Genomic DNA, 15,798 nt, shown 5'->3' with positions numbered 1-15,798 from the left:
CGAGTCACAGTGACCTTCTTATGGCCTCAGATAAGGGATTAGTGTCCATACTGGTTCTACTGGACCTCAGATAAGGGATTATTGTCCATACTGGTTCTACTGGACCTCAGATAAGGGATTAGTGTCCATACTGGTTCTACTGGACCTCAGGTAAGGGACTAGTGTCCATACTGGTTCTACTGGACCTCAGTGCTGCTTTTGACACTGTAGATCAGCATTTTACTGCACAGGTTAGAGCATGTTGTTGGGATTAAAGGGACAGCTCTACGTTGGTTTAAATCATATCTATCTGACAGATTCCAGTTTGCTCATGTACATGAGGTTTCTTCAGAACAGTCAAGGGTCTGTTATGGTGTTCGGCAGGGTTCAGTCCTGTGGCCAATCTTGACCTAAGACTGCAACTCTGCATCCTGGCCTGGACCCTGGATTGTCAGAGGGAGATTTCTAGAAATAAGAGCAGCACCATCCCGGGTGGGATGAATGCCGTCTCTTCTAATCAGACCGGGCTTTCCCCAAATACGTCTTCCAATTGTCAATAAAGGCCACGTTGTTTTCTGAACACCACCAGGACAGCCAGCGGTGGAGCGATGACATGCGGCTAAACATATCACTGGTCAGAATGATTGGGGAGGGGACCAGAGAAACCTACGGAGTCCGACATGGTTTTGGCGTAGTTTCACACAAACACGATCTTAATTTTAGTGACTTCTGACTGGCGTAGATGGGTGTCATTAGTGCCGACATGTATAACTTTTCTAATAGTGATAATTTACATTGTGGTCCTGAATAAAATGGCCAAAAGGTAGCAAGTAAGTGGAGTACCGGAGGAGGCCATGTACTGAGCCTTGTGGTACACCTTAACTCAACTAAGCTTCTGAGGAAAACCTCTGACTGTTTAACTACTGTTACAGAGATGTGAATGTAATAGGTACAGCCCAAAACTCCAGACGATGGAGGAGGATGTTATGGTCAGCACTTCGAAATAAGAGAATCAAAACCAAACATTCACCTCTTTCTGCACTTGGCAACAGGTCACTGGTCCTGCCTCTGTGGTGTGGAGCACTCTAAAACCAGACTGAAAGCTGTTAAAAATACTGTTTTCCTTCATCTGATATCAACCGCGCAGAGATCGCTGTCTCCAACCCTTGAAATAGAGAAGAGTTTAGATATCCGTCTGTGGTTCATCAGACACATCGGGTCCAAACTGGATTTTAGCAGCGGGTGCACGACTGCATGAATAAAGCTGTCTAATTCAACACCTTTAGGGCCGACTGTGGGGAAGGACTCTTTGGGGGCACAGGAGGAGCATGTCTTTCAGGATACTGAACGCTCTTATTCTGAAAAGATGTGTTGAAACTGTAACTGCGTTTACATGCAGTCAATAACCCAAATATTGGCAAATATTGACAAATCAACTGAAATATTGCAAGCCTTTTATTTTAATATTGCTGATCATGGATTACAGCTTAAGAAAACTCAAATATCCTATCTCAAAAATTTTTATTTTATTCTGGGAATCTTAATCTTAAACTGTTTTTTTTAAATTGCATTACAGAAAATAAAGAACTTTATCACAATATTCTAATTTTCTGAGACAGTCCTGTACTTTCCTTTACCACTGATCCTCTGCAGAGTATTACGGTAGGTGGGGGCGTGCTCATCTGGAATCCACTCAGAAGATGAAAGAGGGGCTTTAAAAAACCTGAAGTCACACCATTGGACAGACGGTTGTTCTTTACCAATTTCCATCAACACGAGCCCCGAGTACACAAAGCTGAGCAACAATAAAACTCCAAACTCTTCTGGTTTTCCACTTTATTAATACTGATACACGAGCTCAAAGAAACAAAAACACTGTGATAAAAACCTGTGAGGAACTAACACTCATGCCCAAACCTACGAAATAAATTAAAAGTGTTCAAGCTTCATGTTTACATGTTTAAGACTAAATTCAATGTTAATCAGAGTCAAGAAAGACAGATACAGCTCTGTTGTGTTTGTGTAAGCTGCAGCGGGGAGAAGAAGGTAACCAGAGCGCACAGATAACACGACACTACACTAACTACATTGCTCATGCACGGAGATGCCGTCTTCAGAAAGATTCCTACATCAGCCAAGGCCTGGTCGTCTGAATGTACTACTACACCTGTAGTACTACTACTACAGGTGTAGTAGTACTACAGGTGCAGTACTCCAGCCAACGCGGTTATCCTGGGAGAAGCTTCGGGTACGGTTTACCGACAATCAGAGAGAAGCATGCAGTTTCCCTACACAGAAACATGGTCAGTTTTACTCCACATATGTACATCTGGGTCAGCATGAAGAACCACTACACAACTGCTGAGTACTCACAACACACACATACACACACACACACACACACACACACACACACACACACACACACGTCTGGGCTGGAGTTAGAAAGGGGAAAACACACTCGTCCGCCTGCTCTCTGCACAGACACCCAGTCAGTCGTGGCAGCGTTCCTCCCAGCTGATGCCGTCCTAGATCTCTCCTGCTGCACCGGAGCAGGCGTGGCCTCAGTCAAAGTCTCTGTTGACCAGGACCAGCGGCGCCATCAGGGTCCACACGTACAGGCCGATGCAGATCCAGCTGGACGAGATCTTCACCCACACGGACGGCCACTTGCTGGTCATGGACTGGTAGGTGGAGTCGGGGCTGCAGGAAGAGACACATTCACACACATGTGAACAGGGACATCCCAGAATGAGCTTTCAGTATGCCAGACTTCAGTTAAGCCCTGTCCCCCTAGTCCTACTTTTCATCCCCACCCCTAAATTTTGCCCGTTCCCGTGAGGGTAGTTGTGGTAGCCTGTATGTATTTATGTAAGGGTCTTGCTGTGGGATTTCTATAGGTTTGCCTATATGCATCATGTCAGGAGATGGCGCTGTTGGCAGGTGCCTATGGTCTTTTATGGCCAGGTTGAAAAGGCCCACTTCCTCTTCCTGCCAGGAGTGTTAGAGGATTGCAGCCATCTTGAATGCCACATGTTTTTTTGTACTGTTTGTTCCTGCCAGTTTTTTGAGATAAAGAATCAAAATATGATGAATGAGTTTTGGTCCTTTTTCATGTGAAGTTACCACAGTAGTGGTGTCCCAATTCCTCTTTCCACCTAGGGGGACTGAAGAAAACGAGTGTAGTGGCTATGAATCTGTCCCTACGGATTGAGGGATTTCAGATCCTCACTAGCTGATCTAGGGACAGAAAAATTTCCGACGACATCCACTGCCAATCCAGGAAGCAGGAACACACGGAGACACACGTCAAGCACTGGAAATCTGCAACAAAAAACCACAAACAAAGCACGAAACCGGCACGGAGCCAACCAAAACACGAACAGCAATCGACCTAAATCTTGAGATCTGATCGCAGTCTGAGCTAAGCTATCGCTACCGCTACCTAAACCCAAAAACTAGAGAGCCAGCATGCAGGTGAACAAGCCAGTGTGTATGTCTATGTGTGTGTGTGTGTATGTATATGATCATGCGTGTGTGTGTGTGTGTGTGTGTGTGTGTGTGTGTGTGTGTGTGTGTGTGTGTGTGTGTGTATGCATGCATGTGACTAAATGACTATATGTGTGTATGTGTGTGTGTGTGTGTGTGTGTGTGTGTGTGTGTGTGTAATAAACCAAACAAAGCTCCACCTGAAGTGTATCTATAGTGGGGGAGGGGGGGGAGCAACCCCGCCACCCGCGAGACCAGAGGCCGACAAGGAAGAGCCCGGAACCCAGGCCACCAGCAACCCCACAGAGGGGAGAAGTAGGAGGGAGGCAACCCACCGCCTGAGAGGCCCCCCCCCCCACCCGGCGGCGGCCGAGGGGGCCCGCGGGCGGGGCCCCCACGGCGCGGAAAGAAGCAGCCAGGGATCCCGCGGCGGCGGACCGCGACCCAGGCAATCCCCGGCCACCCGGTCCGGGCCGGACACGCGGCCAGGAGGCCCCCACCCTTCAGGCCAACGACCCCCACCCGGCAGGGGGCCAGCCTGCCCGGAGAGACAGAGCCGCCCCGGCCGCCGACGCGGGCAGGCGCACCCGTCCCCCACGAAAGTGGCCCTCCAAGACCAGAGGGGCGCCCCGCCGTAGAGGCAGCGGGGGGGACCGGAGACGGGCCCGGAGAGAGGGAACCCCCCAACAAGGCGACACCCGCGCAGGCCCGACAACGGAGGGCCCCAGACCCAGGCATCCCATTCATTCATCCATTCACCTATCCGATACCTATACTAATAATAATATAATATACTATACATAATAATAATAATAATAATAATAATAATACTAATAATAATAACCATCTTTGTATAATATAATATTGATAAATTATTAAGTTTTTGATGTCCTGCCAATGGAGGCTCAAATCCTCCATGGCAGGATCCTTCCATACCGCATTCTCACCGACACAGACATACAATCACGCACCGTTTCCCCCTCCCCGGGGGGATCAGATCAAATTTCTTAACAGGCGTTATTTGGATAAACTGAGCCCAGGTTGGGGATCTTAACGGTTACTTTTACGACTGAAAAAATATTAAAACTTAATAAAGTGGCCTATTAACAGCGCTACAGCTGAAATTAGAACAGCTTTTAGCTCTCAGCTTCCTGATTAGTGGTGGTGCTGAAAGTAGGAGTAGTGGGAGTATTGGGACAGAACCCTGGGAAGATTTCAAGTACCCTAAAATCTGTCCCTTCTTTTTTAGGGGTAGTGGTAGAAAGTAGGGGGAGTATTGGGATTGGGCCATAGTCTAAAAGGAAACCACACTTCTGCAGCTACTGGGGCTCGCTGCTGTTGTGATATTACTGCCACCGGGTGGTCGCTTCAGTCACTGCAGCCAGGAGCAACCCCTGGTGCTAAAACAGGGGCCAGCGACCCTCTACAGACCACCAGAGTCTGGATCCAGACCTGCAGGTCCTCTACAGACCACTAGAGTCCAGATCCAGACCTGCAGTTCCTCTACAGACCACTAGAGTCCAGATCCAGACCTGCAGGTCCTCTACAGACCTACTGATGCCACTTAAACTGTAAGACATAATCAGCAATATTAAAATAATAAAAGGCTTGCAATATTTCAGTTGATTTGTAATGAATCCAGAATGTATGACATTTTTGTTTTTTTAATTGCATTACAGAAAATAAATAACTTTATCACAATATTCTAATTTTCTGAGACAGTCCTAGTAATAATTGTAAAGATCTGGGTTATTTTCTTGGAGGATCTGGTCATATCAGACAGTGAGGGTTCTCCACCGCATTGGTAGTACGATCATTTCTCTGCTGTGCGTCCCGTCACCGTCTCCATCACCAAGCGGTTTCTCAAATCCAACTCAGCCTGGATCATTTCTCGTGTCCTCTGCTTTTTCCCCACATCCCAGTAATGATCTGACATGCTGACATGTTTGCTGCATTTAACACTGCTCCCTCACTCCACGCTGTTCGCTGTTTGATTGCGTCATCACACGCCGTTATGAATTGTTTGGTTTTTTCCCCACTTTTTCCACCGAACACCAAAAGTGTTTTTTTGCTATTTTCGTCCGAACAATTTCAGTTACTGAACATTGGGTGCGTCACTAGTGTTCAGGCGGCGGCGAGGCTCACCTGTACCAGTTGGTGAGAGTCATCATGATGTAGAGAGACGCCAGGAACAGCATGAAGTGGAAGAAGGAGTAGGAGTAGCTGACGCCCTCGCGCTCGTTGTCCACCGCTCTGCTGGCGCCGCTGCCCTCCTCCGAGCCGTCGCCCGGGGGCCCGTCCTCGATCAGAGCAGACTCGTCCGTGGTCAGGGTCAGCTTGTTCACCTGCGCCGTGGAGGAGTTCCGGATGCTGGTGGACACAGAGTTGTAAAATAAAATCAGGGGGGATGGTGGATTTGATCATATGGGGACAGATCATTTGTGCTGATTACAAATAATATAATATATTACAAATAATAGCAGTGACCAAAACAGCTGCAGAAATACTGCAGGAATGACATAGCAGCAGTTAAATGCAGCCTTCTGTAAGCTTTAAATATCCACTGGGCTTACATCAAATACATCAAAACACAACAATAAAAAACACTTTTCTGAACTTATCAATATGACTCTGTCCTTCACAGGATAAGTAAAATGGATCACTGCAAAAACTCACAATCTTAACAAGAATATTTGTCTTATTTCTAGTTAAAATGTCTCATTTTTCACTGGAAAAAACAACAATTTTCACCTGTTTCAAGTAGATTTTTACTTAAAATAAGTAGAAAAATCTGCCAGTGGAACAATATTTTTTTGCTTGTAATAAGAAGATAAATCTTGTTCCACTGGCAGATTTTTCAACTTATTTCAAGTGAAAATTTACTTGAAACAGATGAAAATTGTCAAATAAGTTATTTTTCTGGTGTTATTTTTCTGGTGATGACTCTGAATGTTGAAATAGCAGTAAAACCACATTCATTGATGAAATGACATAAGGGATGGAAAGGAGGGATGGCAGTTTTACAGGGGGGATGATTTGGACCGTTTTTATTTCAGGGGGGGATGATTTGGACCGTTTTTATTTCAGGGGGGGATGATTTGGACCGTTTTTATTTCAGGGGGGGATGATTTGGACCGTTTTTATTTCAGGGGGGGACGCCATTCCCCCCTCACCCCCTCATCCCCAGTACTGGGTGGACAGACAGAGGACAGCGGGTGAAGGGTCTGCAGACTGGTCTCTGGCGGTCTGCGGGCCCACAGCGGGAGCGGCTCCTCACCTGGAGTACAGCACACACATGAGGAACAGAAGCAGACCCACGATCCCCTGGGCGTCCCACCACTGGACCACCTGGTCCGGACCCGCGGGGCTGGTGTTGTTCAGCCCGATGATGGCCAGAAGGCTGGGATTACACTTCCTGTCTGTGAGACGGAGAGAAGGTTGAAGGAGAAATAAAGAGGAAGCGCCTGTGAAGAGTGTACCGCCCGTCATCGTATCCACGTGGACCGACACCAGTCACTTCCTGTCGTGGGCTTCATGTGATGCGCTTCAGCGTTCAGGTTTGTTGGTTTTATTTAGGATCCCCATTAGCATTAGTAACAGCATTAGCTATTCTTCCTGGGGTCCGACATAAACACACAACACACAAACTAACACTAATACAGGACTGTCTCAGAAAATTAGAATATTGTGATAAAGTTCTTTATTTTCTGTAATGCAATTAAAAAAACAAAAATGTCATCCATTCTGGATTCATTACAAATCAACTGAAATATTGCAAGACTTTTATTATTTTAATATTGCTGATTATGGCTTACAGTTTAAGATTAAGATTCCCAGAATATTCTAATTTTTTCTTAAAGTTTTCTTAAGCTGTGAGCCATGATCAGCAATATTAAAATAATAAAAGGCTTGCAATATTTCAGTTGATTTGTAATGAATCCAGAATGTATGACATTTTTGTAATTTCATTACAGAAAATCACAATATTCTAATTTTCTGAGAGTCCTGTACATAACAGACATACATTATACATGACAAACAAAACAATAATAGACACAACTCACTTAGTCAAAAACAACACAGAGGAGAACTAAATCACCATCATTCTCAGACATAAATACATAGAAATTAAATCAAATAAAACACCTTCATAAACAATACCTGCCTGAAATGGCCCTATGACCTTATAAGTCAAAATGTCGAGAAAAAAAGTTGAAATGTCGAGAATAATGTTGAAATGCAATTTCAAGAATAAAGTCAAAATGTTCTTTTCTTTTCTACTTTTCGACTTTTTTCTCGAAATTGTATTTCAACATTAATCACGACATTTCGACTTTTTTCTCGAGGTGCACAATAAAAAAAAATCTTCCTCTCAAATATTTTTTCTCCTGCCTGGCCCTAATACTCTTCCATAGTAACCATGGTGAGCAAAATGATAGTATAATCTGTTTTACAGTTGTTTTGGAGATCGTGTCACCAGTATATTCCTCAGAAAATGTAACAAAGTATAAGTAGACCTTTGTCTTATAGATAACTAGCCTAGATTATTATGCATGCTGGACACATTAGATCTATAAGGACAGAATAGAGCACAACGTGCAGCTTGATTTTGTGCTTACCGGGCTCGTTGGTCATGGCAGACCAGGTCAGGTACATGGTGTACAGGGTGACCAGGGAGGACTGCAGCAGGCCGGACCGGGGCTGAGACTCCTGCACCAAAACAAGGACATTAGCCTCCGTCACATGACCACTCCCAGCCTCAGCCACACCGCAGCTGCACCACCCACAACCTGAGAGCAGGACACACCTGGATCTGCGGCAGGATGGACACGACGGAGGCGCCCACGCAGAGCAGCATGTTGATGCTGATGAACACCTTGTTCTCGGTGCAGCCGTCCGAGTGGGTGTAGTAGATGTAGAACATGATCAGAGACACCACGGACAGCACGTAGTTCAGCGCCGTGACGGACAGCAGAGCTGAGGAAACAAGCACACGTGTGAGGAGGAACCCACCACCTACATCACACACACTACACGCACAGCTGGGTGGAGCTACCGCTGTACCTGCAGCTGGGTGGAGCTACCGCTGTACCTCCAGCTGGGAGGAGCTACCGCTGTACCTCCAGCTGGGAGGAGCTACCGCTGTACCTCCAGCTGGGTGGAGCTACCGCTGTACCTCCAGCTGGGAGGAGCTACCGCTGTACCTCCAGCTGGGTGGAGCTACCGCTGTACCTCCAGCTGGGTGGAGCTACCGCTGTACCTCCAGCTGGGTGGAGCTACCGCTGTACCTCCAGCTGGGAGGAGCTACCGCTGTACCTCCAGCTGGGTGGAGCTACCGCTGTACCTCCAGCTGGGAGGAGCTACCGCTGTACCTCCAGCTGGGTGGAGCTACCGCTGTACCTCCAGCTGGGTGGAGCTACCGCTGTACCTCCAGCTGGGAGGAGCTACCGCTGTACCTCCAGCTGGGTGGAGCTACCGCTGTACCTCCAGCTGGGTGGAGCTACCGCTGTACCTCCAGCTGGGTAGGGCTGGGCGATATATCCAGATTTTAATATATATCGATATATTTTCAAACGCAATATGGTACGAGACAATATCGTTTATATCGATTTGTAAAAAAAAAATATATATATATATTTTCTTTTTTACAATTTTTTTAATTTTTTTATGATTTTGATATAGCTTATTTTGTGACAAATTGACTTGAATGTTTTATTTGAGATTGTCACAAATGTTTTGTTATTTGCACAACTGTCAACCTCAGTGGAAAAGTCTGCCTGTTACTGTCTACATTGTATTAATTACAGTGTATTTTAATTTAATTGTTATGCAGGAAAGGGATATTTGTTTCATTTTATTCAAGAAGCATTTTTATTCTATATATGCAGGCAGTTTATTTTTTATTTCATTTGTTTTATACATTTTGATATTGTGCAGACCTCTGTTAATAAAGGAACCTGTGTGACATTTGGCACGAGGCTTTGTATTAAAACTGACTGTTTTTTTAAGGGTTTCCCTCAGAAAAAATGAAGCTAACAGAGATGCTAACAGAGATGCTATGCTATAATGCTTTGGGGGAAACCCCAATTATGGCACAGAAAAAATATCGATATATATTGAGTATCAACATTCAGCTAGAAAATATGGAGATGTGACTTTTGGTCCATATCGCCCAGCCCTACACCCGGGTGTCCAGGACTTCCCTCCCAGTCCCAGTAAGCTCCAGTTCAGGCAGCCTAGCTGCTGCTTTCAGCTTCTCTTTAGCTCCTCCTGCACCACGACCCCCCCAGCAGACTAAACAGACTTGGACAGGCATACGTGCGTGTCGCGCGTGCTTCAGTTTCCATTTCCTTCTCCTAAAGGCGTTTGAGGCCCGTTTCACTTTTTAAAAGCAAAACTCAAAAACCAGCAAGGCATCATGGGATACAGTCCGCAGACAGACTTGTCAGCTGGACCTGTTACTGGCAGCAGTTCTGCACCCTGAAGGTCACGTTTATCCAGAACCATCAGTGCAGCTGCACACAATCCCCTCATGAACAACCGGACTTCATCTACGTGCACTTTCCATTTTCCAGAGGCTGTCGTCATGAATCTTTGCTCTGGCGTTTGCGCGAGGAACACAGAGGTTCTGTTCTCCTACCTGCATACCAGCAGCGGGAGTTGCCCTCCTCCATCTTCTCCACCCAGGACTCATTCCAGGAGTGGGCGAAGTCGATGAGTAGGACCAGCTGGATGAGGATGAAGCAGAAGGCTCCAGCCATCCCCACGTAGAACCACACTGGGACACACACACACACACACACACACACATTAGTCTACAATGACTGTGTTTCCATGCATCAATAACCCTTTTAAAACCCGAATATTAGCAATAACCCGAATTTGCACGGCCATGTAAACACCAATAACCCCTTTGAATAACCTGAATTTGCTCATATTCCGGTTTTTAAAAACCCCAACATGAGCCCTGGGTTCCTCCTTTTAAAACCTGAATATTCAGTCATGTAAACACCAAACGGAATATCCCCATCAAACGGAACAGGAATGTGTTTTCTGCACATGCTCTGTTCACAAGGAATCCTGGTGTTTTGAGTCCAGGAAGTTCTTATAAACACGGAGAAACCAAGACCAGGAGGAGACTAATCACTTCATAAATGTAATGAAGGATATGAACATTTCTGCATTTGTAGACGGTAGAAAGTACCGGGATAGAAGATTTACAAGAAGGAGAGAGAAAAGTTGCGCAAAGCAGCATTTGTTTTGAATTTGGATACAGGAAGAAGAAGCAGAAATGACGGGAATTGCGTCATGACGTTCTCCGTGCATCGCTGGTTTGATCCAGATATCCTGAATGATTAATTACCATGTAAACGGAATATTCCCAATGTCTCAGTAACCGGAATATTAGCAATAACCTGAATTTTTGACTGCATGTAAACGTAGTCTATGATGAGAGGATTGTTAAGAGCCGACTGAACCCCACTGCGCGGCTCGTGGGTGTATCTGGCTAGTATCTGTATCTGGTGTATCAAGGCGTTACCGGTGGTGAAGGGCCCCTCTGCGATGAAGAATGCCCCGATGGTGATGGCAGTAGCTGCAGCAAACTTGAAGAACCAAAACCTGGAGAGCAGAAGAAGCACAGACGTTAGCGTGCTGCTGCAGCTTCCACCTCCAGCCCAGCTGGGGTCTGAGCAGAGGACGGGAGGGCTGCAGACGGGCAGCTGACACGTGCTGGCGGCCACCCACCCGTTGTGCAGCGCCGCTCGGGGGTCCTGGCTGCTCTTCACTTTGACCATGAGCAGGGAGAAGAGCAGGAAGAACATGGCCATCCCAAAGCACACGCGGTACACGGCCTTGTAGCCCACCAGCACGTCACAGTTCACGTGACCCTCCACGCCGGGGATGGATGAGCCCGCCCCTCCCTCGCAGAAACCTGGAATCTGCACAAATACGGAGGGGACAGCAGGTCACGTGACATCTGAACTTTTGTTTGTCTCTGCGCTGCTGAAAAGTCAGCTGGGAGCTAGGGCTGCAACTAACGACTATTTTAATAGTCGACTAGTCACCGACTATTGAAACGATTAGTCGACTAATCGGATAATTAGTAATTTCTTCTTAAATTTAGTATGAGGTTGCTTTAATTATGTGGCAAATGATAATAAACACAAAAAAGATGGGTACTTAAATGAAAAATAGATATTTTATTCAACTTTGGTGGAGTACTTTTTTTCCCCAAAAAGTAAATAAAATGTCCTAAATCTAAAACCAAGGACAGGCACAGTGCTCAGTCAGTATAGACATAAATAAATAAACCTTTGTCCATTATTTTTCATTTTTTAAGAACAGGCAATTGTGTTATATAAAAAATAAATGATATAATAAAATAAAACGTTGTCTCGTATTTTTTCTCCATCAAGTGGGTAAATGGGTTCTGGATGGCAGGACGTATCTGGGTTGAACTGGTGTATCATTTGTTGAAACCCGTCAGCAGTTTCTTCTGCAGAAAGGGGTCGATGGTGGCTCTCATCTTCGGACTGCGTGCATTTAATTTAAAATGCTTTTGTCAGGCACAGTCAGGCATAACGTTAAAGCTCTCTTTTAAAGCCAAAATACGCTTAATATCTTACCAAGGCGAGTCCGTTTCGTTCAACTGTCCGACGTGCTTTCTCTTCAAATATTGTGCATTACTGACTTGCTCCGGTGATAAGCAAGGTCTGCTTTACAAACCTTGCAACTAATCTTTTTATTCGCCGTATCGAGGCTAAAATGCTCCCAAACTTTTGAAGTTTTGTTACACCACCAGGTTTATGAACATCTGCACCTCAGAGTTGGATCACCAAACAGACTTTTGCGCTGCCATTGCCTGTCGGCTAAAATGAGGAAGCCGCGAGTCGCTCTTGCACTGACTCCCGCTTCCTGATTCAAACGTCTGACGGCCCCGCCCCCCGACCAATCAGTGGCCTGTAGTGTGATGGTGTCAGATACAGCCGACTCAGCAGCGTAGAACCTCGGCAGAATAGGTACAGAAAAAGTATCAACTTGGCACGCCTCCACCTGCCTCGGCCTAGTGGAAAAGCGCAAAACGGGGGTGTGGCGTGTCGCGCCGAGTAGGTACTAGTGGAAAAGTGCCATTAGTTTCTCCAGTAACTCCAGATGCAACATAAGCTAACGTCCTGGAGCAGTTACATGTTTGATGTGATGATTTTGGTGTGAACTAAATGTGTTTTTTGTGATTTATAAGACCTTATATTATTCTGTTTTGAATTCATATATTACATAATGGCCACATGTTTTTTGCACGTGGGGGTGTCTTTAATCCATAGATGTGGACAGCTTCTCTGTCAGAGCCACAACGAAGATAATCAGACAAATAAATCCTTGTTCTCTCCACTTTCTCCAGCGTCATCATTGCTTTGGCCATGGCTGACAAAAATCAATAAACACTCATCTAGTGATGCACCGAAATGAAAATTTGTGGCCGAAACCGAAAATAATAATAAACACTTGGCCGAATACCGAATAGCCGCCGGCTCGAAGCAGCAGCAGCTCACATATTCAACCTGACATATTTACATTTATGTATGTACTTATTTAAATGTTTATTAATATGCGCTGTCCCTATTCTAAATAAATAAATCAAAAATCCCGGGAGCCGGTTCTGGGAGTGTGCCTCGTGTTTACCTTCTTCAGGTGAGACTCCATGCCGGGCACGAGCATGACGCAGGCCACGGCCACGCCCAGCAGCAGGAAGCAGGCGTAGATGAGGCGCGTCACCGTGGAGCTGTTCCCGCTGGGGCAGCAGCGGCACAGCAGGCAGGGCGCGCTCCCGCACAGGCACGGGATCTGCAGACACACGCACCGTTATTATGGACAGTACTCCAGTTGTAAATAAAGAAATCAGGGGGGATGGTGGATTTGATCATATGGGGACAGATAATTTGTGCTGATTACAAATAATATAATATATTACAAATAATAGCAGTGACCAAAACAGCTGCAGAAATACTGCAGGAATGACATAGCAGCAGTTAAATGCAGCCTTCTGTAAGCTTTAAATATCCACTGGGCTTACATCAAATACATCAAAACACAACAATAAAAAACACTTTTCTGAACTTATCAATATGACTCTGTCCTTCACAGGATAAGTAACATGGATCACTGCAAAAACTCTAAATCTTAACAAGAATATGTGTCTTATTTCTAGTTAAAATGTCTCATTTTAGTAAAAAAAATCTCATTACACTTAAAACAAGACTCATCACTGGAAAAAACAACAATTTTCACCTGTTTCAAGTAGATTTTCACTTAAAATAAGTAGAAAAATCTGCCAGTGGAACAAGATTTTTTTGCTTGTAATAAGAAGATAAATCTTGTTCCACTGCCAGATTTTCCTACTTATTTCAAGTGAAAATTTACTTGAAACAGGTGAAAATTGTCAAATAAGTTTTCTGGTAATGACTCTAAATGTTGAAATAGCAGTAAAACCACATTCATTGATGAAATGACATAAGGGATGGAAAGGAGGGATGGAAGTTTTACAGGGGGGGATGATTTGGACCGTTTTTATTTCCCTCATTATTTCCCTCATCCCCCCTTAACTCCAGTCCAGACCAGGGTGTTACGAAACTGCCGGATTGTAAACACGCTGGCACCCAGCGTGCTGACGTCACGCGGCTGCGTGTTTACAATCGGAGTCGAGGCTGAAATCACTGCAGCAGCCTAGACCTGGACCGCTGTTCTGCCGATTTCTGCTGCCTAGTCAAAAAATGCTACCTAATGGTTTTTCCACCTTTGTGGAGCTACAATTTTACTGTGTTTTACTCCCTAGCCCACTTCCTTTTCCCCCCCAAGCCGTCCTTGTCTCTTGCCAGGCCGTCATTGTAAATAAGAACGTGTTCTTAATGATCTGCCTGGTTAATTAAAGGGGAATGACTCTTTTTTTTTTCTCTTTATCGTATAATGTTCACAAAGTGTAATGCAATTCATGTCATGGGTAGTGTATTTTGAAGGATCAAATACTCAACACCCCATATTATCCATTTTACATCAATATTTCAGGGGTAGCATAATTTGATAGTCCAGTAACATTCTATCAAATAATGCATTTAGGTAAGATACTAATCACCTCACTGCCACTGGAGGATGAATGTCAGCATACTTACACCCCCCAATGTATCTGTAATCTCTATTTTTGGATTGATAATAAGTATAAAATAATAAGAAATAAAAGTAAAAGCACACAAACAAACATATTATCTCAATTTCTCGTTTCAAAAAACATTTAAAACAGTAGATGAACAGAGGGCAAAATCTAACATCACAATGCTTTTCAGCGTGGACTGAAAGGGATGCAAGAAATGATGGGCAATCGACTGTGCGCATGCGCAGAACCACAAAGTATCATTTCTCGACGGGGAGCAAGGATCGGCAGAACACCGGACGGGGTTCGGCTCGATAAGACTCCACGCCGCGTGATCATTCGCAAAACAGGCGTGTTTTGATCGCCCTTTGTCCGGAAACTGTCGTTTCATCCTGTCAGCGTGCGCCACTGCTGACCTCGCAGCGGCCTGCTGTCTCCAAACTGCGCCATAACAAGAATAACAGCAGCCAAAGGCAGCAAGCGGAGCCCGAGCACGTCCTCCCGTCACTTAAAACTGTACATACCCAGCTGGCCATGGAGCAAAGTCCCAAAACGCCTCCCATGACGGTGGTTGTTTATCCGCTCAGCTTTGATCACGACGGTGTTTTTCTTTCACATAAAACGCTGTCCAGCTCCGCCTGTCTGTGACGTCATGACGCATGCGCAGTCAGGCAGACTAGGACGCAAATAGAAGTTATTAAATGAGAGCTTTCTTAACGCATCTGACGGTAGCGAAGCTTCATTTTCATAATGATCTCGTTATTAATGTAAAATACACATCTGAATGAAATTATATCAAAGCAATATTTAATTTCTCAGCTTTTTTCTTCGCATATCTTGCGTTTGTGGAGTGTGCCAGCAGCTGCGCATGCGCCACTCGGAGATTGAAATTTGAGCCTGTGTATATTAGATGGTTTTCTGTATTCACTTACATTAAAATATGATCTAATCTTCCTCTAAATCACAATAACAGACTAACACAATGTGCTAATAACACACACACTCATAATTTCTTGTTTGTTTATTAAACGCACACATTCAGAGTGTGAGAAGGGAGAGATTAGAGTCAGTAACTTGGACAGGAGTCCAATAAATGAAGTAGGTGGAGATCTAGTTGTGAGCTACAGGGATCAATTAAAGAAACGAAAACATTCAAAGTTTACTGTTCCTAACAGTCTTCTGCTGAT

General features: G+C 45.0%; 1 protein-coding gene across 1 annotated transcript; it reads right to left on the bottom strand.

The window, feature by feature from the left end:
• Nucleotides 1–1,800: 1,800 nt before the first annotated feature.
• On the bottom strand, nucleotides 1,801–15,282 carry serinc1 (serine incorporator 1). Its single transcript, XM_061746833.1, has 10 exons — nucleotides 15,136–15,282; nucleotides 13,150–13,311; nucleotides 11,215–11,408; nucleotides 11,009–11,088; nucleotides 10,109–10,246; nucleotides 8,276–8,445; nucleotides 8,088–8,178; nucleotides 6,746–6,887; nucleotides 5,614–5,838; nucleotides 1,801–2,682 (listed from the first exon to the last, which is right to left on the bottom strand). The coding sequence occupies exons 1-10, from the start codon at nucleotides 15,172–15,174 to the stop codon at nucleotides 2,544–2,546; spliced, it is 1,380 nt and encodes a 459-aa protein (XP_061602817.1). The 5' UTR covers nucleotides 15,175–15,282; the 3' UTR covers nucleotides 1,801–2,543.
• Between the last annotated feature and the right edge of the window lie 516 nt (nucleotides 15,283–15,798).

The sequence above is a fragment of the Cololabis saira genome, chromosome 18, assembly GCF_033807715.1.
Source record: "Cololabis saira isolate AMF1-May2022 chromosome 18, fColSai1.1, whole genome shotgun sequence".
In the NCBI taxonomy this organism is placed as follows: Eukaryota; Metazoa; Chordata; class Actinopteri; order Beloniformes; family Belonidae; genus Cololabis; species Cololabis saira.
The sequence above is the reverse complement of the archived record's forward strand: the minus strand, read 5'-3'. Positions and strand labels throughout refer to the sequence as shown.